The sequence below is a fragment of the Micropterus salmoides genome, unplaced genomic scaffold (genome assembly GCF_014851395.1).
Source record: "Micropterus salmoides isolate LMB-PRFRI ecotype aquatic unplaced genomic scaffold, ASM1485139v1 Ms_hic_scaffold_7, whole genome shotgun sequence".
Taxonomy (NCBI): Eukaryota; Metazoa; Chordata; class Actinopteri; order Centrarchiformes; family Centrarchidae; genus Micropterus; species Micropterus salmoides.
The window spans coordinates 8,677,121-8,702,168 of NW_024044459.1; the positions used below are offsets into that span (position 1 = coordinate 8,677,121).

Here is a 25,048-nt window from a genome sequence, read left to right on the forward strand (position 1 = left end):
TGAGTGCAGAGAGCTGTGTCGAGTGGTAACATAGCTGGTAGAGTTTTGCAACATAAACATCTAAAAACTGAGGTGTCACCTTGCTCAGTTTGGGACTGTGAGCTGCACTTTATGATCTACTGAAGTTAACGTGTGCGGATTTGTGGGGAGATTTCTGCCTGATCACAAGTGTTTCAGTTACTTTTGGTTTCACATTAAGTCCTAAACTGCGTCAAATGGTCTGAAGGGGAAAACGTTACTACCAGTGGATCAATAACGTAATGCACCGCAGCGTAAAGGGCAGGTAGACTGCTTATTAAAGGATGATGTTAGTTTATTAATATTATGACTTTTTTTCTGGGCATGTCCGACAACACAGATGTGCAGAAAGTTTTGAACATGAGCAGAAAAGCTGCTGAAACACAGGAGCTAATAAAGTCCTTTCTTTCTAACTGAATGTTGAATTGACATGACTTTTTCATTAGTTTTATTTTTTAGTTCGTTTAGACTTTTTGTTTTCAGTTTAGTTTTAATTAGTTTTTAATGTGGGTTTGCTAGTTTATTTTATTTTTTATCTTTTTAAAATGCTTAGATTTAGTTTAGTTTTTATTAGTTTCAGTGTTAGTTTTAGTCTTTGTTGCTGCACGATGCCGAGCTCAGTTCAGTTTAGTTCAGTCCAGTTTAGTTTTGTCACAAAACATTGAAATAGAAGTACAATCATTAGAAATAATGCAGATTTGTCTAAAGGGACACCCTTTTTTAAGCTATCTGAAGCTTGTACATAGGGGCCCAAACACTAAGCAAATATTTATATTTCAAGTACTAACACATTGTCTAAATAAATACTACAAATAACTGAAGCACATGCAATCTACAGTATAATTTCTAACCTACATAAAGAAAACAGAAAACCCTAAAAGCAAACTACGCTAATCCTAGTACCCAGTGGTACCGAGAAATTCATTACATACAAATGAAAATAAACGAAAACTAAGGACATTTACTCTTTTAAGTTAGTTTTAGTTCTCTTTTTTTGTGAAGCCTCCTTTTTATTTTTATTTCAGTTAACGACAATGTTTTATTCACATCTAATTTTCGTTGTTTCATTCGACTTCGTTAATGATAATAACCTTGGTGGAGATGAGGTGGGGTGGTACTGCTGGTTGAAGGGCCAGGTCGCTTTACATTTGGCAGCAGCGGTGCTGTGAAGCCACACGTGAGCTGTGAGTACCATGAGGTGGAGTCCAGGAAGAATGCTGTGCATCCAGAGCTGCACTAATGAAAACCATTAGTGGACTGTGCTGCTTCAGACGAGGCACTCCTGCAGCTTCACCTGAGCTCACTGGAGTCTGGGAATTGCGTCATGACCCGCAAAAGCTGCCATGGTGTGAGCTTTTATCTCCTCAGCTGAGAACATAAAAGCTCAACTTTCTGGGCTCAGGGCTGTGTTTCAGGCTGTCCTGTTAGTTCAGCTGGCTAATATTACATCCACACAAAGCTGGCTGAGTCTGAAAATTCTCTTTTCATTTTAAAAGAATATGCTTCCACGCTAGTGGTTCAAGGTAAACTTCTTCTTAAAGATCTGTCCACGAACACCTAAACATTAGAAAAACATTTAAAAAGTTAAATGTCTTCATCTCCCTCCTCTTCAAGTTGACAAACGACTAAATTGTATATGGAATAAAATCATTCAGCCATATCTCACAGTCTTCTTCAGCTGACAGCGTTGACAGCTAGTGAGTTGACGTTTTAGCAAAGAAAAGTGTGTTAGGTTCCCAAGGTCAAGAATGAGCTTCCATGCTCAAAATGAAACTGTATCACAGCCAACCTCTGCTAAGGAGTGGGACAGACAGCCCAGTGACTGCTGTTCTGGCTCCTCCTGCTTCCACTTCTACTTAAGCTGAACTCACAATTAGTTGTTCTCATGGACACAACCTGCATTTTAGAGTTTCTATTTCTGAACAGGCACTGAATAGAGAATAGCTGCTGCCTCTTAACCACCTAATCAAATCACTGACGGGGAAGTCGCCTGACAAATTAAACATAAATGCAGATTGTCGACAACACCTGTGCTGTGTGAGCAGCTATTTTGAAATTTAAAGTGTGAGTGATCACAGAGAGGATTAGAAGCAACAGGAAGTTGGTTTCTGAGCTTTTCTGCCGCACCAGGCGTGCATCATCTTTCATCCAAAAGCCCATATTTCCTCGTTCACATCTAAATGTGAGACCAGTGTTTTCAGGTTCATCCACTCTGCAGACCGCTATTCAAAAGCTCCTATTCTGGCCACCAAAAATGCCGGCTTAGTGTCGACAGAAGGCCAAATGGAGAAAAATATGTATTTTTCAGGTTGGTGTGGATGTGGCCTTAACAAGTAACTTTGCTGTAGACTTTATAAAGAGAAAAATATAGCTGCACTGACCTATGGTTTCAAAGATATTAATCTCTTGAACCTCTGACCACACTATCACAGCAGGGAATGGTCAGGTGTGGGTTTGTTTCTTGCAGTGCTGTTTTTTCCTCCTTCCAAAAAAATGATATGGCGTTACTCTTTAAATAATAATTAAATGGCATCTTTACTTCCTTAATATGATCTGATTCCTGCTGAAACAGGTTGTTGGGGAGTGAGGGAAGATTCAAAACTGTAAACCATCTGTTGCCAATTTATCAAGATGGTGACATGCTGCAAGCTGTATGGAAATACACTGGTGGAATTTTAATTCTCTGAATCCTTACTAGTGGTTGACTGATATATGGACTTTTCAATGGCCGATATTTAGAGAGCAGGGCAGCTGAGGGCCGATATATAATGGCAAGATTAATGGGCTCAAAACCCACTTAGAAATGAAGCACAGACCTGTTTTCTCTGTTGCTTGAATCAGCCACTATTCTGTTTTTAATGCGAGGACACCGGGTTGGATTCAGCTCTGTGCGCGCGCCTGAGCCCCAGCAGCCGAAATGCACCATAAAACATTTAATCCAACGTAAACTCAATTTAAGGATAAAAACAACACTAAAGGTTTATGTGATGACGCCTGTCAGTCCAACCAAGATTCAGATGAAGTCGGGTAAAAACGGCGAGCAGTTGCTAACGTTATCCGATGCAAAGTTGTATCGCTTTCCACATTACTTCACCAACTAACGCGACCCATATTACTGTCCTCTATACCACCGGTATTATGTCAGAGAGTTGATTCTTGCTTGCTTACCCCGCCTCTTTCTGTCTCTCTCCCCCCGTCTGCTCCATCTTCTCCATCAGCAGACGGTCTCTGTTGACACAATGGACCGCTGTTTTTGGACGGAAAACAGCTAGAACAGCGAACATCGGTTACTTCCCCGGTATCGGGTCGGTCGGTTACCAAGTACTTATTAATGACGTAGCCTATCAAACAGCTGAAACCAACATCTGCACCCTGTGTGTTCACTGTTGCTTTACCTGATCTGTGCAGAAAATATCCACCACGACTTGTAACGTAAGTTAATAGTCTTTTTGCCTGTCTGTGCAAGAACACATGCACATAAGACGACTGCTGCCCCCACCCGATGACATCATCCATCACGATATTTCATTGTAGACATCGTCCGATGGAAATTTTGTAGACATCGCCCAACACTAAGGTCATGTATAATTCATTATTGCATGCACAGTAAAATCTAATACACGTTTATCTTAACCAGTAACTACCCTATCCAGTATGGTCAGCCAGTAATGTTTTGTTTTAGATTGAATTTTTATTCATTGATGAAATAGAACAATAAATTGGGTACAGTAATGGTTTTTGATCAGATTAGCTGTCATTTAGGATGGGAGAAACGTGTCAACATTTGGAAAAGACGAATGTGACTCAGGAACTTTAGGGCTTGAGAAAAACTTTTTCACCACCTTCCCAAAGCTCACAAGGAAAAATTATTCCACGGCAGCCTCACTGACGAGGCCGCCTGCAGATGTGTCCGCAGGCATATTTTGTTTATCGGCTTTGATATTGCCGATATCGGCCGATGCTGGTTATCGCAAAATGCCAGATATTGGTCCCATTAATCGGCCCACTGATTTTATCACTAATCCTTGCAATATCAGTTAAGAAGATGAAGAAAGGAGTTTGATTGAAAACTCGGTTTCGCTTTTATTGGTTTGATTGTATGTTAAATACTGGTGCAGTATTAGATCCACTGTTTTGCAGCAAATTAAACCTTCCAGTTCTTCATTTCAGTTCATCCTCCTCATGTCTTCTGACATGTCACTTTAAAAAATTCATAGCTTTAATGCAGAGTTGCAGTTGAATTGGAGGGAGGGAGTTGACTCATTACCTGTGAAGCTGCCTGGATTGTGTTTTGTAATTTCTCCATCGTGTGTGAGCTGAGAGGATTTAGGGAACTGTTTTGATGCAAGAAATCTGCTGAGGTTCTTGGACTGAAACTTTGCTGGCAACCAAAAAATTCATCTTTCTTTGTTTTTGGAAGCTACATTTGGCGTCTTATATGAAACACACTCACGACAGGAAACAACACTGCTGTCAATTAAAAGAACTTTGTATCTCCAAAATTTCATTAATTCAGTTGAAAAAATATTTCGGTTTTAGTTTGACAACCAGGATTTTGTGTCCATCCAGACAGGGTTTTATAAGGGTTTCATAAGCACAGCTGGTGGTGAACTTTCTCAACCCAAAAAGGAATTCATGCAACTACGCTAACAACACACAAAGCCCAGAGAAGTCAGTAGAGGATAGAGCCAGGAGTGGATTTTAACTCCTGTCTCATCTCACTTCCTAGAAACTAATATACTGAAAAGTATATTCCCATCGCCGATCGCATCCTGAGATTAATATGTGACAAGATTGTCAGGTAAAAAGCTGTCTCGCGAGACTTGACATTTTTCACGTGCTGTCAAGCCACACATTAATTTTCTCACACAGTGAAAAACAAATGTATTACTGATAATGTCGACTAAAGGAGCTAATCAACTTCACCCAGCTGATGCGACACTGGTGTGTGTGACTTTTTGATTTGATTGATTCTTGTATAATAATATAATATATTGGAATATAAATATAATCATTTGAGCAAACTGTATATCTCATTATCTCTAAGCATAGGCTAATTGTTTTTTGTGTCTAGCCTTGTACATTTGTGCTATGATTGGAGTAGGCTATTTCTCAAGAGCTTCTGAAGGTGCACCCGTAGTCACCTTCAAAACTCTGTTCCTAAATGTTTGTACAGTATTTTGTAATGTGGATAACTTTCTTCCCAGATGAACATAGTGGCCAAGTCTAGACCTAGTTTGGTACTTTTTACAGCAACAAATATGTTAGGCTACAAAATTAGCATTATTAGCATAATTGAATTATTGTGCCAGTCTCCCTGGCTGAGGGAGTTTACATGGCTTAGATTTAGCAAAACCACCAACATCAAGAACTGTATCTACTGCACTAGATGTGGTCCACGACATGCAGAGAAAAAAAGTTTGCTGAGGCAACTGGCACCACACAGTTTAAACATGAAAAACAAAGTTCACCACAGTGTATTATACAGTAAGCGCTCAATACAAAACACACAGTTCAATCACCAATTAATGCGTCCTTATCTCAGTTCAGATCTCCTAGGAGTCCATCTTTCTGTATCCCAGTAAAGCAAAGAAAAAATACTCAGTTTGAGGTTGAATTCAAAAATTGGCCAACGAAAATAAAACCAAGTGTCGCCTCTCGTGTTTAATAGATAAGCTTAGTAATTCTCTGACAACACCGGAGTTCCCCCGCAGCCTGCGATGCTGGTGAGCGGTGCACTGACTGTAACCAGGCTGTAACTGGGGACAGACTGGGCCTCTTTCGGACTTGTGGATATTTCCTGAGCTGACTGGTGGCTGAGTGTGTGTGACACAGGCGGCGATCTCTACAGTACGCTTACCTTACTACACGTGTCTTTCTGTTGTGCATTTTTACTGTCCATCAAGGCGACGAATGGCCCGACAATTTCACCCAACACCACCACCACGTTACCCGCGGGTGGCGGTGCTACTTTCATTCCCTGTGTGGCACTAAGGTTTCTGTAGTGTGTAGTGCTTCTGTCGAGCTTAAGGCCGTTGTACAGCAACAAGTCAAAGTACAGCATAACTTGCGAAGTTGATGCTTCGTCTGCAGACTGCTTTACTCTGGGGTGTCATGTGACCAGAGTGTAATCGCAGCCTTTGCGATATGATGATCTAGCTTTATCACATCGAGACAATATCTCATAATATCGCAAATGCAATTAATCGTTCAGACCTATCGGGACCCACAGGATCATGATTCTTGTCTCATGCAAGCCTACACCAAATGCTGGGAAAATTCGTATTTTAAGCATCCTATCATCCATATTTAGAATATAAAGAGAGAAGCGGCTTCTCTGCCTGCCTTTTTGAGATTGGCTTTAGAAGAGCAGTTTGCAGCTTTATTTGATACCTCAGTCGTTGTGGCAGTAGGTCTCCTGGAGTACAGTGAGTTGAAAAGTCTCACTGCAGTGATAACTCTCTCCCAGCTGTGGATTGTAGTGAATTGGCCTCAGCCCATGAAGGCTGCCTGGACTGATGCCCAATACTATGCTGCTGGATATTATAATTAGCTTCTTACACTGAGACTTTATTCTGAGTTCACACAGGGCTCCCAGGCAAGTCTGGGAAAGAAATTTCATTCTGTTCACGTCCTCAAAAATATATATAACTGCCCAAAAAAGGGGGGATCCTATATAAGAAAGGTTAAACCAACAACAGGAAAATCTAAAGTTAACTAAATCTTGTGCGTGTTTTATCGAATGACTGGTGCATGGTTGCCGTTTGCTGATTTTCCGGTATGGTATGTGTCTGTTAATCTTTTCGCTTCTTCTTTAAAACTTCTAAGTATTAAGTTTCTATCAAGCACAAACCTCTTCAGGCAGTGAATTATATGTTTAGCATAAGTTTCCACCAAGTTTCCATTTTCAGTAAGCTCAACATTAAGATGGACTGAAACAACATTAAAGATTTGTGCCTGACTTTTCCATGAAGAACATATCCTAATTTAATACTGAAAGCATCAATAGTTTTTCTTGTTGAGAATAATTTCAACCAGCCTTGGTGACAGTTACATTGATCTTAAGCATCAATTAATTATTCCATAATGTGGAATACAGCTTTCAAGTATGTTTTGAAATAAAGTTATACTCGAGTTTATTCTAGGATACTGAACCCTGAGAAAACATTTTTTTTTTTCTCAAACCCCATCGGTATGAATTCAGATAGCTGTGATTCATTCAACTGACTAAAAGCTATTACACCTATACACGTTTCTGCTGCTAAAAACTACTATTGGACTACGGTCAAAGTATAACTCTAAAGAATAGCAAATAATCAGTGAGAGCATCTCAAACACATCCCTGTAATGCAGGCAGTCATTTTCTCCAAATATAAAACCCTCCAGCAACATAGAGATGTAGACGGCTGATGGTTTGAAGTAGAAATGCACTCTCAAGTCTGTGCCCAGGTTTACTCTCCTCTGAGCTCTGAGCGGTCAGCCGTGCACGGCCACATGATGTCTCCATTACCTGGCTGAGACCCACACACCACCTGCTGCTTGTACACACTGCAAGCGACTTGTTTCATGTGTCGCTCTGTTCTGATACGCTGCTGGCCGTGCAAGGAGCTGAAATTGTATCCAGGGGGTGATCTGCAGCTACACACATATTAAAGTGTCCTCACTGCCTTGCTTGTTAGTTTTTAATGAGTTGAGACGGTGGGCATGTCCTGAATGTTGCCACTGGAGGCGTATTGTAATTGACTATTACAGCCAGTTCAGCTTTGGTCTTTATTGTAGTCAGTTGCATCATGAAGCTGATGCTTAACACACAGTATTACCAGCAGCTGACCGATAACGAGATAGTTAAAATTTCGATTTTATGGTTTCTCTGGTCACTCAGCTCTCAGGGAAATTACTTCTGTCTAATATTGTTGGTGCTGTTTTATACAGACTGACATTTTAGAGAAGAATAAATAGCAGATCACAAATCAATATGTAGATCACTGTACTACAGCAACATTTTCAAATATAGTTATGTTTTAACATTTAATTTTACAGGTTTGTAAATTCCTAATAATTTCCCACATAGAACTGTGTCATTTGGCACTAATTATAGGTAAACTAGAGATAGTGTTCAATGGGTACGCTGTGAAGTAATTCCAATTATCTGCTAAACCGGTGTAACATAATGCTTGAGTCAGTGCACAGCAGATCAGCTGAGCGTGCATAAATGTTGACAGTTAAAGAGGATAAACCTTGCAAGAAACAGGAAAAATCTTTCGATTGACTGACGTTTGCTGACCCTCTTATTGTCAGCAAACATCCACAGTAAAAATTGACCAAACAATTTGCACCAGTGATTCGTACTGACACACACGTAAACAGGAACACACCCACATGCAAGAAATGTAAGCTTAATCTGCTGTATATAAAACTTTCCAGGCAGAGCCAAAAGTGCTTTTCAAACAGTATACGGATAATAAAGAAGATGGTACGGCAAGCAATAAAAATGCAAGGCAAGCTCCTTTCTGTACACTAGAATAATAAAGCGGGTCTGAAGAAGGCAGCAGCTCTCTCAGCTCTCTGTTCTTTCTCATAATTTCCTGGCAGAAATCCTCCTTTGAGTCTTCGTCGATACAAAGACGGTTTTATCTGGGAGATGCAGCGACCGGCGGTTACATTTCTACTTTATGACAATATCCTGACATTCTCAGTTTGACTCAATTTTCTTGTGTTTCTTCGCAGAGAAACTTTTTAAATTGTTTGGAAAAGTTTTGGCGTTTGTGCTTTATTCACTGGCTGAGTGACTTGTTTACCATTCAACCTCACGGCAGGATGTGACCAGGTCCATCATGCAGCACTGGAAGGTCACTGGTTCAAATCCCCCACGCCTGCCGAGTAAACGCACTGATTGAAAAACTGATAATCATATTGAGTTGACGTTCAGCTGCAACAGTGACGGCTCACTTGTTTTGCAAATCTGGGAAACAGCTGTCATTTAGCGCGACGACAAACCCACAAATTCCAGATTCTGAGCTGAAGCCACCAGATTACATTTTTTATTTCCTAGCTGAAGACCTTTTTTTGGATCAACAACAAACTGTGTCCCCTCAACGTGACACATACCTGATGCACAAACACAACCAAATAAATCGCAAAATGTCAGTCAATTTGACACACACACACACACACACACATTATTCTGTTGCTGCTTTTAGTGGCAGACAGGGAGGAGAGTGTTGTGCTTACTTGGATGTTTTCAGGCCCACAGTGCATCACTGATCCATTAATGCATTAATGAAGGCCTAATCCTCCCCTGAAAAAATAAAAACATTGAAGCTGCTGTTTCATAACAAAGCAGCTGTGTTTCCTGAGCCCTCCGTGTGGGCGTCAACCAGCTGGGCTGCTTCAGGGCCCACCCAACCTTTACCTCTACTGCAGCGTCCTCCGGAGACCTCTGACTGCAGGTGACCAAGCAGATAGCGAGCTCAGGCTGCTGGGACAGCTGTTGTAATGATCAGAAGTTAACCAGTATGTGGAGAGAGGGCTGGCATGGAAACATGGCACGAGTCGCTGGCCAAACGCTTTATGTTCAGATTTAGCCGTTTGTCTGTTCCTCTTAGTGCATTGAGGTTTTTGTACACTCTAAAGCAGGAAAGATCAAAATGATTCAATTTGTTTTCCTGGATTAAACCCTCTGTGCCTGATTGACGCAATTCGCATTAAAAATTGCACCCCATTTTTCACTTCCTACTTCCTGTCAAATCAGACACACAGGCTGTGTTTGAAACGGGTAAAAATGCTGTCTCAGGAGGCGTCCAACAGGACAGCGAGGCATCGAATTCTGTTCCAAACAGATCTAATGACCTTTTCCTGTCTTGTCGTAAGATGCCTTCAGACTTCCCCAGTTACGGTCACTTTTGAAGGCAGCCTTGATGCTGACTTGACCTATTACCCATAAATCTGTGCGCGGTAGCTCACGAAAAATGGACAAGATGGCGGACAAACGAGCTGAAACTCGTCTACCAATACGTTTGTAGTAGTTTTTTCGCTTCAATTATTGGAAAGTTGGAGAGCACTAAACACTGAAGTAACCAACCAAGTTTGTTTAGCATGATGTCTCAGGCTTCTGATAGCCATTTGCCTTTTCAATAGCTAGCTAGCTGAAGCTAAGGCTAGTGACTGACAGTCAGAAGAGATGTAAGATGACGTGCTGACGTCAAACGTTGCAGTAAATGCTGCCCTAAAAGGCTGTTTGAAATCAATGTTCATAGAGATGCCTTCACTCAAAAGGGATGCCTTCTGAGGACTCTGTTGCTGTAGTGAGGCAGCTGCCTTCTGTTTCGAACACAGCCACAGACATCACACTGTGCTGGAATCATATTTAGTGGAATCTTCATAAAAGATTAACATCCATAAATCCACTTAAAAATCACAGACCCATAACAGATCTTGCCTCATAATTATAAATTTGAGAGGGAAACGGGGGCTACGTCTGACATCTTTAGTACGTTTTTGAAACCGACAATCACGCCCACAACACACAGTGATTGGCCATGTGCGCTTGCGTCAACCAAAGAATGATGGGAACTGTAGTACCAAAACTCAAAACATATTCAACCCAGTTGGAATTGAACACAAGTGTGAAATTAATAGTTTCAGCAAAAACAGCCTGTTTTTCAAAGGGTTAATAGTTTTAAAATTCTCTGTGTTGCATTGTTAAAGCAGGCGACTGGACTATCACCCTCGCTGCTTTGCTTTGCCCGCTGGCGTCTGATGTTAGGAGCCGTTTGTCTCCAATTATCACTTTTCCGGAGACCCTGATCTGATCTTGCCTCTCATATTAAAACAAATGTCTGCAGATCCCAGCCTGAGATGCCGAATCACAGCTTCTTAACAAAGAGTGCTGTGTTAGCGGTCTAAGAAACTTTACACAGACATTCGGCTGTTAATTAAAATCTCTATTTTGGTGACTTTTCACAGATTATTTTCACTTACCTCAAGGCGTTTTCCTCCTTTTTACTAAATCACATCTTCCTGTCACACATTCAGAAGTTGAACTGCTCTAAACAATGTCTCCTCCGTTTCTGGCTGTTGAGTTCAACACTGTCTCTCTGTCCTTTCTGTAATCTGGTTGACATGGCTCTGACCTTTGACCCATGTTTTAAATGCTGCTTGACATGCTAAGAATATAAGAATTTGTAGTTGGTTGCTGAAATATATTGAATATAATGCAAGGTTAAAGTCCCCTTTTCCATATTCTAGTCTCAGAAAGGTACATTTTGGCCTGGCTCAGATCTTAACCCGGTGCCGTCCACGCCTCAGCCGCTGCTCAAAATCAGGCTGTAAAATCGGAGCATGCTGGGAGATTACTCCAGTTTTTTTAAATTTAAACATAACCATGTCCCTATAAGTACCAGCCGTCCTGTCTGAGATGTGTATGTGTGTGTTTTCATGTTGCTGAGCGTTGTTTCCTCTGCAGCTCGCCCCCTGCCAGCTGTGGCTCACTTATATAACGTTTGTAGTCAGTTTTATTGGCTCTGCAGCAGAGTCAGACATCTCCGGCTCTGCAAGGAGATCACAGAGAATTTGTGCAGCCGATGAAATATGTTCTCTGCTGTGAGGAGTCATAATGTTCAGGGTTACAGTACCTGCACTGAAATACATTATGATCCGCTCACTGTTCTGCAGTGCTGGTGTAAGCACCCACACGGATAGCCTGTGTGTTAGAAGAAAGCTGGGAGGAATGGGTCAGGTTAGCAGGTCAGGACTCGCATTGTTCTTGAAATTGTGTGCACAGGAACTAATTCTTATGTCCTTAAGCTACCTTCACACCCTACGCCTGTGTTGAACACTAAAAAACCTCAACTAAACCGGATATATATAGTACTGGTGGTGTACTGTAAACAGAACTAAGAATGGGTTCAAGAGAAAACGTCAGGTTTGTGGTAATAAAGAAGCCCACATGTGGCCACGTGTACATACCCAAACACATGTACCATCCCCAGATTACTGTCCTTGCAACTGGTCAGCAGTTGCATGTAATATATTGCAGGGCCCTTAATTAGAGTTTCCTTTCACAGAGATATACGAGTGTTTTCATGGTTAATCTTTCTTTTATTCAGGGGTGTAAGGAGGGAAAGCTTTGTAAAATTCTGCAAGACAATCCTCTGATTTTGGGCTAAATACATAGACATTATTTTTTTAATTCTCTTGAGTTTTCCATATTGTAGGTATAGTACTAAAACTCAACAACAAATTCGATGATGATTACTCAATAAAGAAGTTTGTCGAGCAAAATTAGTAAATAATTAAACTTCTTAAATGAGAGGGTTTTCTGTTTTCCTCTCTGTGTTTTTGTGATTTACGAATTAACAAGTATCGTTGAGCAAGACTTTGAACCCCCAATTGCCCATTTGTGGACAAAATCTTCCGCCAAATGAAAGTAAAGTAATAGTGTAATTTATTTGGCAGGTGTGAACCTAATCAGAGGTCTACAGAAATGTTGCAAACAGTGGTTCAAACCAAAAGAAAGTCTACTTTAGGTGTGATCACACTCTCACATGACACCCCATCTACACTGAACACCATACATAATGTTCTGGCTCTGCAGAGGGGTGGCTCACATCCTGAATTTAATTTACTGAGATCTGCACCCACAGTGAAATATGTTCCCTGCTGTTAACATTCATAAAGGCCGTTGTTCATATTTCTGCACATCGTCATTAATGTGAAAGGCGAGGCAGCGTCAAACTGCAAACAAATTAGATCACTTACAAAAATGTGTGTCCATTTTAGGGAGGGAACATCTCATCACCTGAAGGTCATTTAGCATCATCTGTCAGAGATGGAGAGGAGCTCCACTTACCTGCTGTCCTATTTCCAAGTTTTGAATATATAAAACTACCAATTTGTTATGATTTTGTTTTTCATTAGTTTGTGTGGTTTTGAGCAGTTGGAGTACTTTTAGTTTGGATACATCATTTTGAGGCAAAACTCCCTGAGTGTTGGAAAATGTGCGATCCCCAGCACTTGGATTATCATGAGAGTCTGTATTGCCTTTTGTTGTCAGATCAAATGTTAGTCACAAAAGCTTTGTATGAGAGAACAAGGCTTTTTCCCCCACTTCTCATCCCGTCTGGTGCGAGCTCGCAGGATTGCACAGGGCATTATTTGAAGTCTTGTGTGAACATAAAAGCCTGCTCATAAAAGTTCCCTGCAGTGAAAACGACCTAAATAAACACAGCCCTAGAATAATACCCTCCCTGGGTTCATCTAACCTTCCTCAAAATGGAGGCTGGGGACAGGAGAGGCTGGAGGAGGCATTACGAAGAGAATACCTGAGGATGTGATGGGTTGGAGTGGCAGAGCGCAGCCCGTTTGGTGGATGTTTTTGTCCACAGTGCATTACAGCAGCATAAGTGGCTGCATTTTTAGCATGGCTGCAGTCTGACCTCGGCCTCTGGTGGTATTACACTCTTACTCTACACATTGGGAGTGGGACTAATAACCCCCGGGCCTTGCTGCACGCCACGAGGCAGTAAGTGAGAATTTTCTTACTTACAATTTGAAAAACATGTTGAGCTGTTCGTTGTAAAAAAAAATGTCATTTTCTTTTTCTTTTTAGTCTGAAAGCATCATTCTTAACTGAGTAGACAGTAGACTCTGTTGCTCTTGCAATACTGGCAGACTCTTACATTGTCTTCCAACCTCCAGCCTTCTGTCTGACAACAGGTTTACTGTTCCTCCTCACTTCCCGACATTCAGTACAACGCAGACTCAAATATTTGGAGACGTTGATCGTGAATATTGAGAAGACTTACAGAATCTGTCTCTTTTATTTTGCATTGCGTCAAAGTTTCTTGTCAGTTTAATCTAAATATGGTCATATATTCAAATGTTGCTTGAACCTTATTATTTGTAGCTGTATTATGCTGGGAAAAAATAACAAAAATATAATAATACTCAGTCGTACTGACAACAGTATCACAGGGCTCTACGCTAACCTTTTTCCCAAGGAGCACATGTTCTCCTAAATGAAAAGAATTAGGAGTGCACAATGAAATTTAGGAGCACAGCGAAAAATGTTCAAGTAACACAGTTTAATAAACTGTTTATTACATACATATGTATACTATGTGTGTGCTTGTTCTCCTTGTGGTGTGAAACCACTGGAGCAAAAAACGTGCGATACACCATCAGCACCCACATAACCGATGCCGCACGTAATGTAAACAAGACTACTCAACAGTATGACAATAACTTTAGTAAACAGATGTAAAACAGAACAAGGGGAACGTGTTACTCTCAGGAGGAGGCAAGAAGGGGCACATACTGGCACACTGGCTTCCTGTGCAGTGAAAATCTGCATCTTTCCACTGCAGAGGCTCTTTCACACAGCATAGAGGAGAAACTAGTTTAAATGTGTGTATTAGTGCAATATTATAACATTAGATAAACTGTTCAATTTTAATCAAATTGTATATTGTTAGTATATTAATGTTTAAATTATTTGATTTTACTATATGCATTGTCATTTTATGTATTATATACAACATAGCTCACCACTAGTATACTATTAATTCCAGGTGGACAACAAAACATTAAATCTTTGTGCAAGAAAAATGACCTACATTGGTCTCTGAATTTGTTAATGCTACTATCTCAGCAATAATCAGAACCATTCATGCAGGAGGAGTTCAACGTTTGAAAGTTTACTCTAGGACGTCAAACCATTTTTATGTTGCGCCCCATCCATGCTGTGATTGGTCAGCTGACAAAAAGTGACAGTGGCGAGCACATCGATTTTAAGAAAAGTTGAACATGTTTCAACAAAGGGCGCCTGATACAGCTGAATATCCAGCTAGCCAAACCCAAAACTTCCTTCTCCCTACTGTCTTCTGTCTCACCGCTCCAGCTGCTGACATCTCTCTCTCGTTTTTGTAACGAGCTGCTCGAGCGGCCACCGACTGACCCGCCCTCCGGGATCTCTCTCGGTGCTCCGGTGGCTTGCTAGCTATTTTTCCTGCCAGTTTCGACAACTCTCATTTGACTGACACCAGCTTTGCGTCGCGTCCAGGCCGCTACTAGGGGAGGGATGTTTTGAACTATTAGCAGCACGGCGGGAGGGGTGCGGGGGATTTCAGTAGGTTGTAGTTACTCGCACAATGTGCTCGGAAATCACTTTTCCAGTTCGCACGTATCGATTTTTAGGGGCATATGCGAGCAAAATGGTCGCACTGCAGAGCCCTGTATCAAAACATTTCAAACGATCCCCAGTTCAACTAATTATGTAATTGGGGTCCTGAAAATGACCCCTCTCCCAGCCCCTCTTAGTGCCTTGCTTCTCGGGGAATTGAACCTTTATCTGGAGCAGAGTTGGTGCCTGGCTCTGGGCCTCTTTACTCATAAATAATCAGTCCTCATAAACAACCAAGGGTTATTTGTACTACTACATGCACAACAAAGCACTACATTTGTAAAACGTCACTAAACTGTAGTGAACCTAATTCTGCTCTCATTGGCCTAATTGTTGCAAATGTTTGTCTTTTACCGGAGTTTAATGATGTTAACTGCTGTTGGGTGAAATAAAATGAAAAGCTCTCGCAGGGTTTTTGTTCTCACTGAAGATCTGAAGTTGGAGTGTGTCATTTTAATTCATTGTCTCATAATGTGTAAAGCCCTTTGAGACTAAAGGGCTATGCAAATAACCTTGGCTTATAGGGAGTAGATGCATTTAAAGCACCCAGTGTTTATATCATTCACTGTATGGCTTTTGTTTATGTAAAGCATGTCAGTATGACTCTTGAGAGTTCTGTAGAAAGTCTATTTTTAGGGGAAAAAAATATCCTTGCTTATGTGTTCTCACTCTCTGGCCTGTTTTTTTTTTAATCATCATTGTCTTTTTGTCACATGCTGAGCTTACCATCTGCCACTACCGCAGTCCTGTCAACGTCCTTTTAAAAGTCATTGCTGTATTCTTAATTATCTTCGTTTAATCACCTCCCCTCTTCAGGGAGATGAAAGGTTATTCGAAAATGAGCCCACATGGGGAATTTATTAAAACTTCAGCAGAATACTGTATGCAGTTTTGTAGTCTGTTGTCCTTGTACCGTGTGTTTCAGTATTTACTGTTTTTTTTTATGGCATTTTGGCTGAAATTCCATCGCTCTACGTCCGCACAGCTGTCTCCTGTGGCTGTAATTATGTCGCTCTTCCTGTAAAACTTTCTCCTGTTCTCCCTGTCTGTCACGTCTTGTTTGTTTGCACATGGCAGCTGGCCTTTTTGGATTGTTTTAGATTTTACATTCCAATGCAAGTTTGACAACTTGCATATCTCGTCATGAATTAAGATTTGATAGGAAAAAAAAAACAAACTGAAAGAGCTGGGCTCAAGGACGTCTTGTGGTTGTGGTAATTCACAATTTTTATACGCCCACTGACCGCTCACTTCTCTTTACCGACCAGTAGCCTACGTTAGTTGGTACAATAAGTCAATGTTGACTTTTGGTTTCCCACAGGACACGAACAGCGGCCTTCTTGGTGAAAGTCCTGGGGTTGTTTGACCCATCCATCCACCCGACCTCGTCCCTCTGCGGAGTATCTCATTTTTATACAATGTCACCTGACATTTTTTTGTCTTTGACATTTGCATGTACAGTGAAATGCTGTCTCTGTATAATATAAGTCAGTTGAGACTAAATGGCATGAAATGACAGGTGAAAAGTAAAAAAAAGCTTCAAATGACCGAAGACATTGGCGTGTTAATCATACAGCATTTGGTGATACCAGGCCTGTCGGAGATCTGCTCTCTACTGAGGGCGCTCTTCTAGCATTGTATTTAGAAGGAACGCTTTAATTAATTAATGAAATCTGAAACAAATGAAATTGTACATTTGGAATTTCAGGAAACGTTCTTGGTTAAGAAGTCTGTTGCTCACCATTGGCCCTCTGTGGGCACACTGGGTTTTAGACAGAACATGGAGGACAGGATTTATCGTTATTTGTGTTGGAGCAGCTGATATCAGCACAACCCAGTCAGTGAAGGATTGGTGATGCAGAGGTGAAAATACCTGTAGTAACTATTTTATTTTACTTTATTTTTTAATAAATATCTTTTCTTCAGTGACTGTATTGGTTTTTTGTAACATGTTCCACAGGAGCCTCATTCAGGACATTTTTCTTGGCAAAAGCGGTTTAAAAGTATAATCCTTCACATGCGTCACAGTGTGTGTACAGATTTAAAAATGACATACTACCACAGTAACCCTTGCTTTTTTTTACATCTGCCTACAACCTGGGTTTGTCTCTAAAGGATCTTGAAAGAATCAGAATGATTTCTTCTCCAAACTTGTCACTTAAAGTTAAAGTTGCACTTGTTACCACATCACCTTCCTCTCTCCTCCGCCCCCTTCCTCCTCTGCAGCCAGTCACTGACAGTCAATTAAGTCACATTTCCTCATCAGAGACGTGTGAACCAGATTAGCTGCAGCAGAAATGTGGCGTGAAGAGGTGATGTATCACCAGCTGAATTTGTGGCAGAAACTCAGCTCTGCCTTTTCTTTGCTCTCGATTTCGGTGGGAGGAATAAGGCTTCTTAGCATTCATGTGTTGCGTTCCTGGTCTCGCACACATAGCAACGTTCTCCATTATTGAGCAGTTGTAAACGCTTTGAAGTTCCGCTGTTTGGGGAGTTTTTGTTCCAAAACGGGGTGTGAGCGAGAACGTGGGGCTTTGAAAGGCAGAGATCTCAGCAGCTGGCCCAGTAATTGTGGAGCCGTATTGATCAACATCCTTTTTCCTGAAATTTGTCTTCAAACAGTTGCTCTCTGTGTTTATTTTACTGGATGGTTAAAATGATTCTGCAAACACAACACAGACATGCAGAGAATACAAGCAGAGTTGTAGAAGTCAACACCACCAGCCTGCTCTGTCATTGAAAACAAGGTCAAGGTGACGGAGAATCTAATTGACGCTCCGCCCGACCCCACCGGTTCCCCCCGGGATGTTGTGCAGCGACACTGCTCGCTCTCTCGCTCCTCCAATGCCACACAGTTACACCACAGGCTCAGGCCCACATCCTATTAGCATTTGACCGCGTGGGCAAAGCATGGCAGCCTCATCTAATGCATTTAATAGTGAGAATATATTTTAATTAATGTGTAAGTGTGTGTCTCTGGCCAGATAACGGTAAAACAATTTCACAGCAGCATCAGAATCAGACTGTTGTCAAAGGCTGGTTTATTTTTAATCAGGATAAGAAGCAAGTTTTTGAAATGTCCCATATTAAACATGAACCATCTGTTCAGTAAAACTCAGAGAAGAACATGAGCACTTGTCTTTGGATCATTATGGCTGAATGACTGTGATATGACACATGGTTACTGATCCACTGTAATATCAGAAGCAAGAGGAAAGTTTATTAGGACTAGAAGAACTATCAGGGCTCGAGTTGCATTGTGGGGTAATGTTGTTCCCAAGGAAAAAGAACATGCTGAGTAAAAACGAGTAAAAACGAGAATATCTCTGGTTTCTGCTATGTTGATTTTGAAACTGAACTGTCCATCATGAGTCTGTCTATGTTCCACGAGTACTTGCTGCAAATGTCTGATATCAGACAGTAGATTTAGAGCTGCAAGTAACAATCATTTTCATTATTAATTCATTTGCACATTACTTTTGATTATTTGTTTCTCTACAAAATGTCAAAATGTTTCCCAGCACCAAAATTGATGTTTCAAATTGGTTCTTTTGTCAGAACAAAGATATTTGATTTGCAGTGATGTAAAACTGAGAAAATCGGCGACGTGTGACATTTTCTGCTGCTTATTAAAGTGTTTGTCAGTTCACTTTTTATCGGTCCTCTAATTGATTATTAACTGAATGTTTCAGCACAAAGTAGATTCATTTAGTGTTAGAAGTGGGTTTGTTGTAATCTTTCCTTCACATCTCTGGTCTGGGGGTCTTTTGGACTGGGCTGGGCCCCTTAATTCCAATCAAGGCAGATCCTAATGCTACAGCGTAAAACTATTATATTTTAGACAATAGTGATCTTCCAACTTTGTGTTTGTTCCTTTCCTGTTTCAACATGGCAGTGCCCCTGTGTGCCCAAAGCCATGTCCATAGAGAAATGGTTTTCCCAGTCTTAATTGGAAGAACTTAACTGGCCTGCACAGAACCCTGACCTCAACCCCATCCACCACCTTCAGGATGAACTGGAACTCCGACTGCGAGAAAGAGAAAAGAAAATCAGCTTCTCTCTTGTGTAGCTTGTCTGGGCCAAAATATAGTGTTTCTGTGAGCTTTTTCTTTTTCTTTTAAATCCACTGTAGTTTTGCAGCTGTAGAGAAAAGACGTCAGAAATGTTTGTGATTACTAGTTGTGTGAAATATGAAGCACAATGGTTAGAAATCTGACATTTGGGTTTATCTTTTCATGCTTGATAATGCAGCCCCACGTTTTAAGCATTTAGCTGATGCTTATTCAGAGCAGCTTACAATAAGCTTTAAATCCTGGATCACCCACATTATAAGCAACAAATACTTCAGATACAAAGGTTAAAGCCATATCACAGAGGCAGAAATGTATAACCTTGTGTCCTCTGGATGTTTACGTATATAATAGAGGAATACACGATTAAGACCAATTAACAGAGTTTTTCTTTTCTCCTCCATCGATTTTTTTCTTCCCACAGTGAGACTCTGACTGAGAAGCCAACAGCCGAGAGACGTTTGACTGCATGAAGAGGCCGAGTGACGGGACCCTGGTCCTCACATAGACCCCTCCCACGACCCCCCCCCCCCCCCGCTGCCTGGACATGGTGAGCCTCCTGTGCACGTCCACTGTTGGTTTATAGTGGTTTTTTAGCCATTAATAGATTCCAAACTGAGCCCTATTTGGTGTGTTCTCAAACGGTTGTTGAATGCCCATATCTGTATACCCCGATCGTTCATTGGTGTTCACATCAGATTAACTACCTTGGGAGTGGAGGCAGACACAATTAGTAACTTCCCAGGAAGAGGTAAAGACAGGCCAGAGACGAGTAACATAAATGAATTGATCATTTCCTGGTGATGGTGAATTCTTGGCTATTGAAAATGTTGTTGTTTTTGGCTGATCAGGCTACACAATCTGTAGCGATGGTTTGTTTGTGCTCCCAAAACCTCCATTTTTTGTTTGTGCACCCACCTAAATTTATTTAGTTTGGAGTGTACTGGCAGCTTAAGCTTATCTGTCAGACAAAACACTTAATTTTAAGCATATTGGACGGTTTCAGGCAGCAGCATAACAAGCAGCCTGCTGAAACACTGTTGAAACATTTGATGTCAATTTATCACCATTGTCAGGTATTTATGAGTGTTCGGTCCCATTCACAAGCATTTGTGGTACACCACAACACAGACAATCCCCCAAGGATTTGGTTGTGGAGTAAGTTCTGATGGATGAATATATTGAACTGAGTGCAGATATTCCAACACAGATGAAAAAAAGCCATCAGCTGAAGGAGACTGTTTCAGAGCAGTGGGAGAGATGCCTACACCAACACGGCCATCTTAAACCTTTCTGTAGATTTGATGACTCCTAAGTGTCTCCTGTGTGAATACTGCACTGTAGTTCTCTTGATATTACTTTTATAAATACAAAATTCAATAACTAGGAATGTGATTTTTCATCAAGATCATCATTTAACACATTACCATCGGTAACACATTATCAAGGTGTGGTATGACGACCTCGACGAAGGCCACAAGTGGAAATGTGTCGGTGAAGTTATGCTAGAATCCTAACTCTCTTTCTGATATTTGGATTTCCAGGAATGATGGGAGAGCAAACACAAACATGCGTGGTTGCTGGAGCTTTGTCCAAGATTAGTCAAATTGTTGTCAGGATTAAAATGCTGCTCTTGTAAGATTCTTTCAAAACATGTCTTTGACAAATAAGTGAAAAAAGTAGAGCAATTGAAGCCACTCTAACCTAAATCTAAAAGTCTTTCTTCAGCTGTAATAACATCTCTTGTCAGTAATCAAAATGAAAATGGGGTAAGGTTTATAAATCTTGGATCCACATCAATATAAAGTTGACTTTTAAACAAAGATGTGTGTTGTTATTTGTCATCAGCTGCGTCTCCCTTAGTCCTCCTGCTTTTACTTCCTCCATCTCCCATGTTGATGTCCTCTAGAGAGACTGCCAAAATTTAATTTAAGTTTTCTGAACACAGTTGAAATAAATGATGAATATTTAGTAAAGGTTGAGAGCATTTTGAATGATCTTCTGTGGTTGTTATTAAAGTATCATCAAAGCACAGCAGTCATAACATAACAGCAGCACCAGTGATTATTTACATCAATGTGTGTCAAGCAAGTAGTTTTTGTTAGAAAAAGCGTTTTTAATAATCTATGTGTATGCTGGTAATCTGTTGCCTTCAGATATTGTAAACCAAGCTGGTTTCACACCATGAAAACTGTGTGTGTGTGTGTGTGTGTGTGTGTGTGTGTGTCAGACGCCATCCTCGTGATTTTACAGAGAAAAGAAAATGTCAAAGGAATCACTGCTGATGTGTGTGTGTCAGATTGAAGTAAATTGCATCCACCGACAAACCCGCAATGCAATTAATTAAAGCAGTGAATGTCATTATCTTCTAATTGCAGTGCGAGCCTGAACTCCATGCTGTCTTGTAGGTAACAAATAAAAGGAATGGGCCCAGTGCCGGGCTGGGCTGGGATCCAGAATCAGTGTTGAGGCTGTGAAAGTCTTAATCTTTCATTTAGATCTTGTTAATGTTTGTGTGCACGTTTGTGTGTTATGGTTGTTGACGCTGCCCACACTTGCCGCTACACAGCCTTGAGTGCCCCCGGCAGTTCAGCGAGAGATTAGCTGGGTCGTGATGAATGACCCTCGCAACTCCAGCACAAGCCCCCGAGACACATGGCCATGAATTATTAAAGCACCATCATAAATAACTCACCGTAATGAGGGTGTGCTTACACGCTGCAGGCGGGGAGAGAGGGAGGACAGGAAAAGGGGAAAAAGGGAGGATCGGAGTTGAAGAGGGAGGGATGATTGAGAGAGAGAGCAGTTTGACCTTGGACTGATGCTCGGCCGGCGGACGGACGCACTCGAGCTTAAAATGAGGATCCAAGCTAATTTTGCACATAAGCCGTTTTTTTCACTCCCCCCCTCAGAGAGATGGGCACTATCCCTAAGTACATGTCATAAATGTTAATGTTAAGTAACGGCTGCTGTATCTAGGCCACGCAGAGATTGGCAGCAGCACAGGTCGCTTCAGGTGTTGCTGTCATCGTGCAGACTGTGATGAGCGTTTCTGACGCCGACAACAAGCTCCTGCTTTTCCACCAGAATGTCTGGGGAGGACGTTGAGGAAAACAACACCAGGCGTTGAATTAGAAACAGTGTGTTCATGTTCAAGGAATCTATTTCGCTCTGGATTTCGTCTCCTTCCTCCAGCAAGTTAACAGTCAACAAATTCAGATTAGTTTCTCTGTGATTACCCAGAGTGAGCACTGCTTTGATGATGGTGTTTGATGATCAGTGAGGATGATGATAATCCTCCTTTTAACTGTAAAACCGGTTTGCTGATTGTTCAGTATTGCTGACCTTTAAAATATGGCACCCATCTGAGCTGGTTTGTGGCAGCTAAAGTTAAAAAATAGTAGCATGAATATAAATGTATGTGAAATTTCCTTTAAAAATTAGAAATCAAGTACATTGAGAAAATTGGCACTTAAACTATATGGCGACTGGTTTTATGGGAAAGAGACGATGTATCACACGGACATTCTGTTACTCCATTAATCAGTAACTTGACTGACTGCAAGACGAGTTGCGTGAGGATCTGATTCAGCTGAACTGACAATGTTACTGATCAACACATTGCACATCTGTTTTGTGACAATTAATCGGAGCAGCATGTTGCAATGATGAGAGAAAAAAAAAGATTGTTAAAAGTTGGGGAAAATGGAGGCTAACAGTGCAGTCAGTCAAGTGGGGAAGTGGGAGGAAAAGGTCACACAGAGTAGAAGAGGAGTCAGAGGAGAGCAGACAGCGCTGACAGTTAAACCGCAGGCTGAAGTTTTTAGTTTTACCCAATAAGGTCTGCACTGAGTTGATGTTAGTTTAAAGTTCGGTATTAGTTAAGACTATGTAATGCAGAAGAACACTCTTGAAATGAAACATTATTGGATGCTGTAGCATTAAGATTTTGTTACTTGGAACCAAAAAAACAGCCCCAGGTTCCAGAAATAGGTGAATTAGACGAAGTTTGGTGATGGTCATGAAATAAGCTTTATTTATGCATTTAAATGGAGCCTTATGGAAATGTAATGAACTGTGGAACAGTGCTGGGTTTGTGGTTCGCCGGCCCCGCCCCCTTCGCTTCGCGCTGCCCGACAGGAAGTCGCGGCTCTACTTGCTTCTTGCTTCGCTTTTGGTCTGAAAGCACCATTACAGACTTACAGACTACTTTTTAACATTTTACAATTTAGTGCAATAATGCTTTTTATATTAGACCAAAATAACTCTGCAAGACAGGTGCTACTGTTAGCCTTAAGGTGTTATATGAATACGGCCCCAGAATCAACAAATCAGAAAAACGTTGAAGCAGAAATTAAGATTTGAAACTAGGGGTTCTGTTACTTTAAAATAAGAAAACATCAGACAGTTTGCACTTGTCTGACTGGTTAACAATCACTAACATTCCTCTGGATGACATTTAAGGTGAGTAATGATCATGTTGAGGCAAATAGACCATCTCAAAGGTCACAGATTGTAAAGGCCACAGGTTTAACTCCTGCAGGAGCCCATTCAGGTCCATCAGTGGGCATGTTTCATCTCTGAATGTCCTTGAGCTTCACTCTGAACCTCCACCTGCTCACTCTGTGTGATTCACACTGTATGTGAGATGAACTGAAAACATGGATAAAATAAAAATTGATAATGTCTCTGTTTTCCCTTGTCTGAACCCAGAGGTCGTTCCGGTCATTTGCAAACGACGACCGCCATGTCATGGCAAAGCACGCCAGCATCTATCCGGCACCGGAGGAGTTGGAGGCCGTCCAGACGCTGGTGTCCACCGTGGAGGGAGCCCTCAAGAAGGTCTCTGATTGGATGGATGACCTCAACAAATCCTCAGGGAAGACCTCCACCAATAACGTGGCTGGGGACAGCACAGTGGAGAAAGATGCTTCAGAGATGAAGTACGTCCAGCTCTGTTTACTTTTAATTTAGGGTTGTTTAAATGTTTGTACTGTGACCCAACTAGCGGTCATACTCTTCTTTCCTGCGAACACCCCTGCTTTGATTCCAACACAATATTTTCTTACAGTTCAGTTCTGCATCGGACTGCTAAGTGGGTTTTCAGAGCGCAAGATGAAGTGAATTTATTGTTTGTTCAAGTTTATATTTGTACCTTCACCCGTTTCATCAGCACGGTGCCAGATTTCCCTCATAAAACTGTGTTCTGTTGTAAATCTTCATCGGGAGGATACGTGTGATGATTGGATGATTAAACAAGATCAACAAACAATCATAAATTCTCAACATTTGGCTCGTGGCCTAAATATCCACACGAGGTTTTGTTTTAAGAAAGTGTCTCTATGCAGATACAGCGGGGAATGATTTCATGCAGATAAGCTCAAGAAACCAGGTTCAGTCCACCCAGATTACAAAAGTAGATTTCTTCTTAAGATCAAACTATACTTTCACAGTCAGTGTAGCTGTGATGGTCCACAAAAGGACAATTTATGTATATTTTGTCTATATATATATATATATATATATATATTTTTTTTTTTTGCCTATGTCCATGGGGCTCAGGAAAGATATACGCAAGCAAGCCGAAATGTTTGGCAGTACACACAGTACCCGTGGACCAAAAGCAGTGACATTTTAAAGAGGCTGGTGAGGTTTCAGATTGCAACCGCATCTTTCCCAAGCATGTGCTCCTGCGTGTGTTTAAACTAATGGCTGTGGCAAAGGCGCATGGCTCATCCTTGACATAGCAATTGTCACATTGTATCAAAAGCGTCATAAA

General features: G+C 41.2%; 1 protein-coding gene across 3 annotated transcripts in view; it reads left to right on the plus strand.

The window, feature by feature from the left end:
• The window catches only part of LOC119891888 (spermatid perinuclear RNA-binding protein-like), an 81,007-nt gene that overhangs the window by 11,270 nt on the left and 44,689 nt on the right, over window positions 1–25,048 (plus strand). For all 3 annotated transcript variants that reach the window (XM_038703856.1, XM_038703858.1, XM_038703857.1), the window contains exons 2-3: window positions 19,694–19,819; window positions 23,983–24,212. In XM_038703856.1, the coding sequence (XP_038559784.1) occupies window positions 19,817–19,819; window positions 23,983–24,212 (233 nt within the window). In that variant the 5' untranslated portion in view covers window positions 19,694–19,816. The remainder of the gene's footprint in view (window positions 1–19,693; window positions 19,820–23,982; window positions 24,213–25,048) is intronic.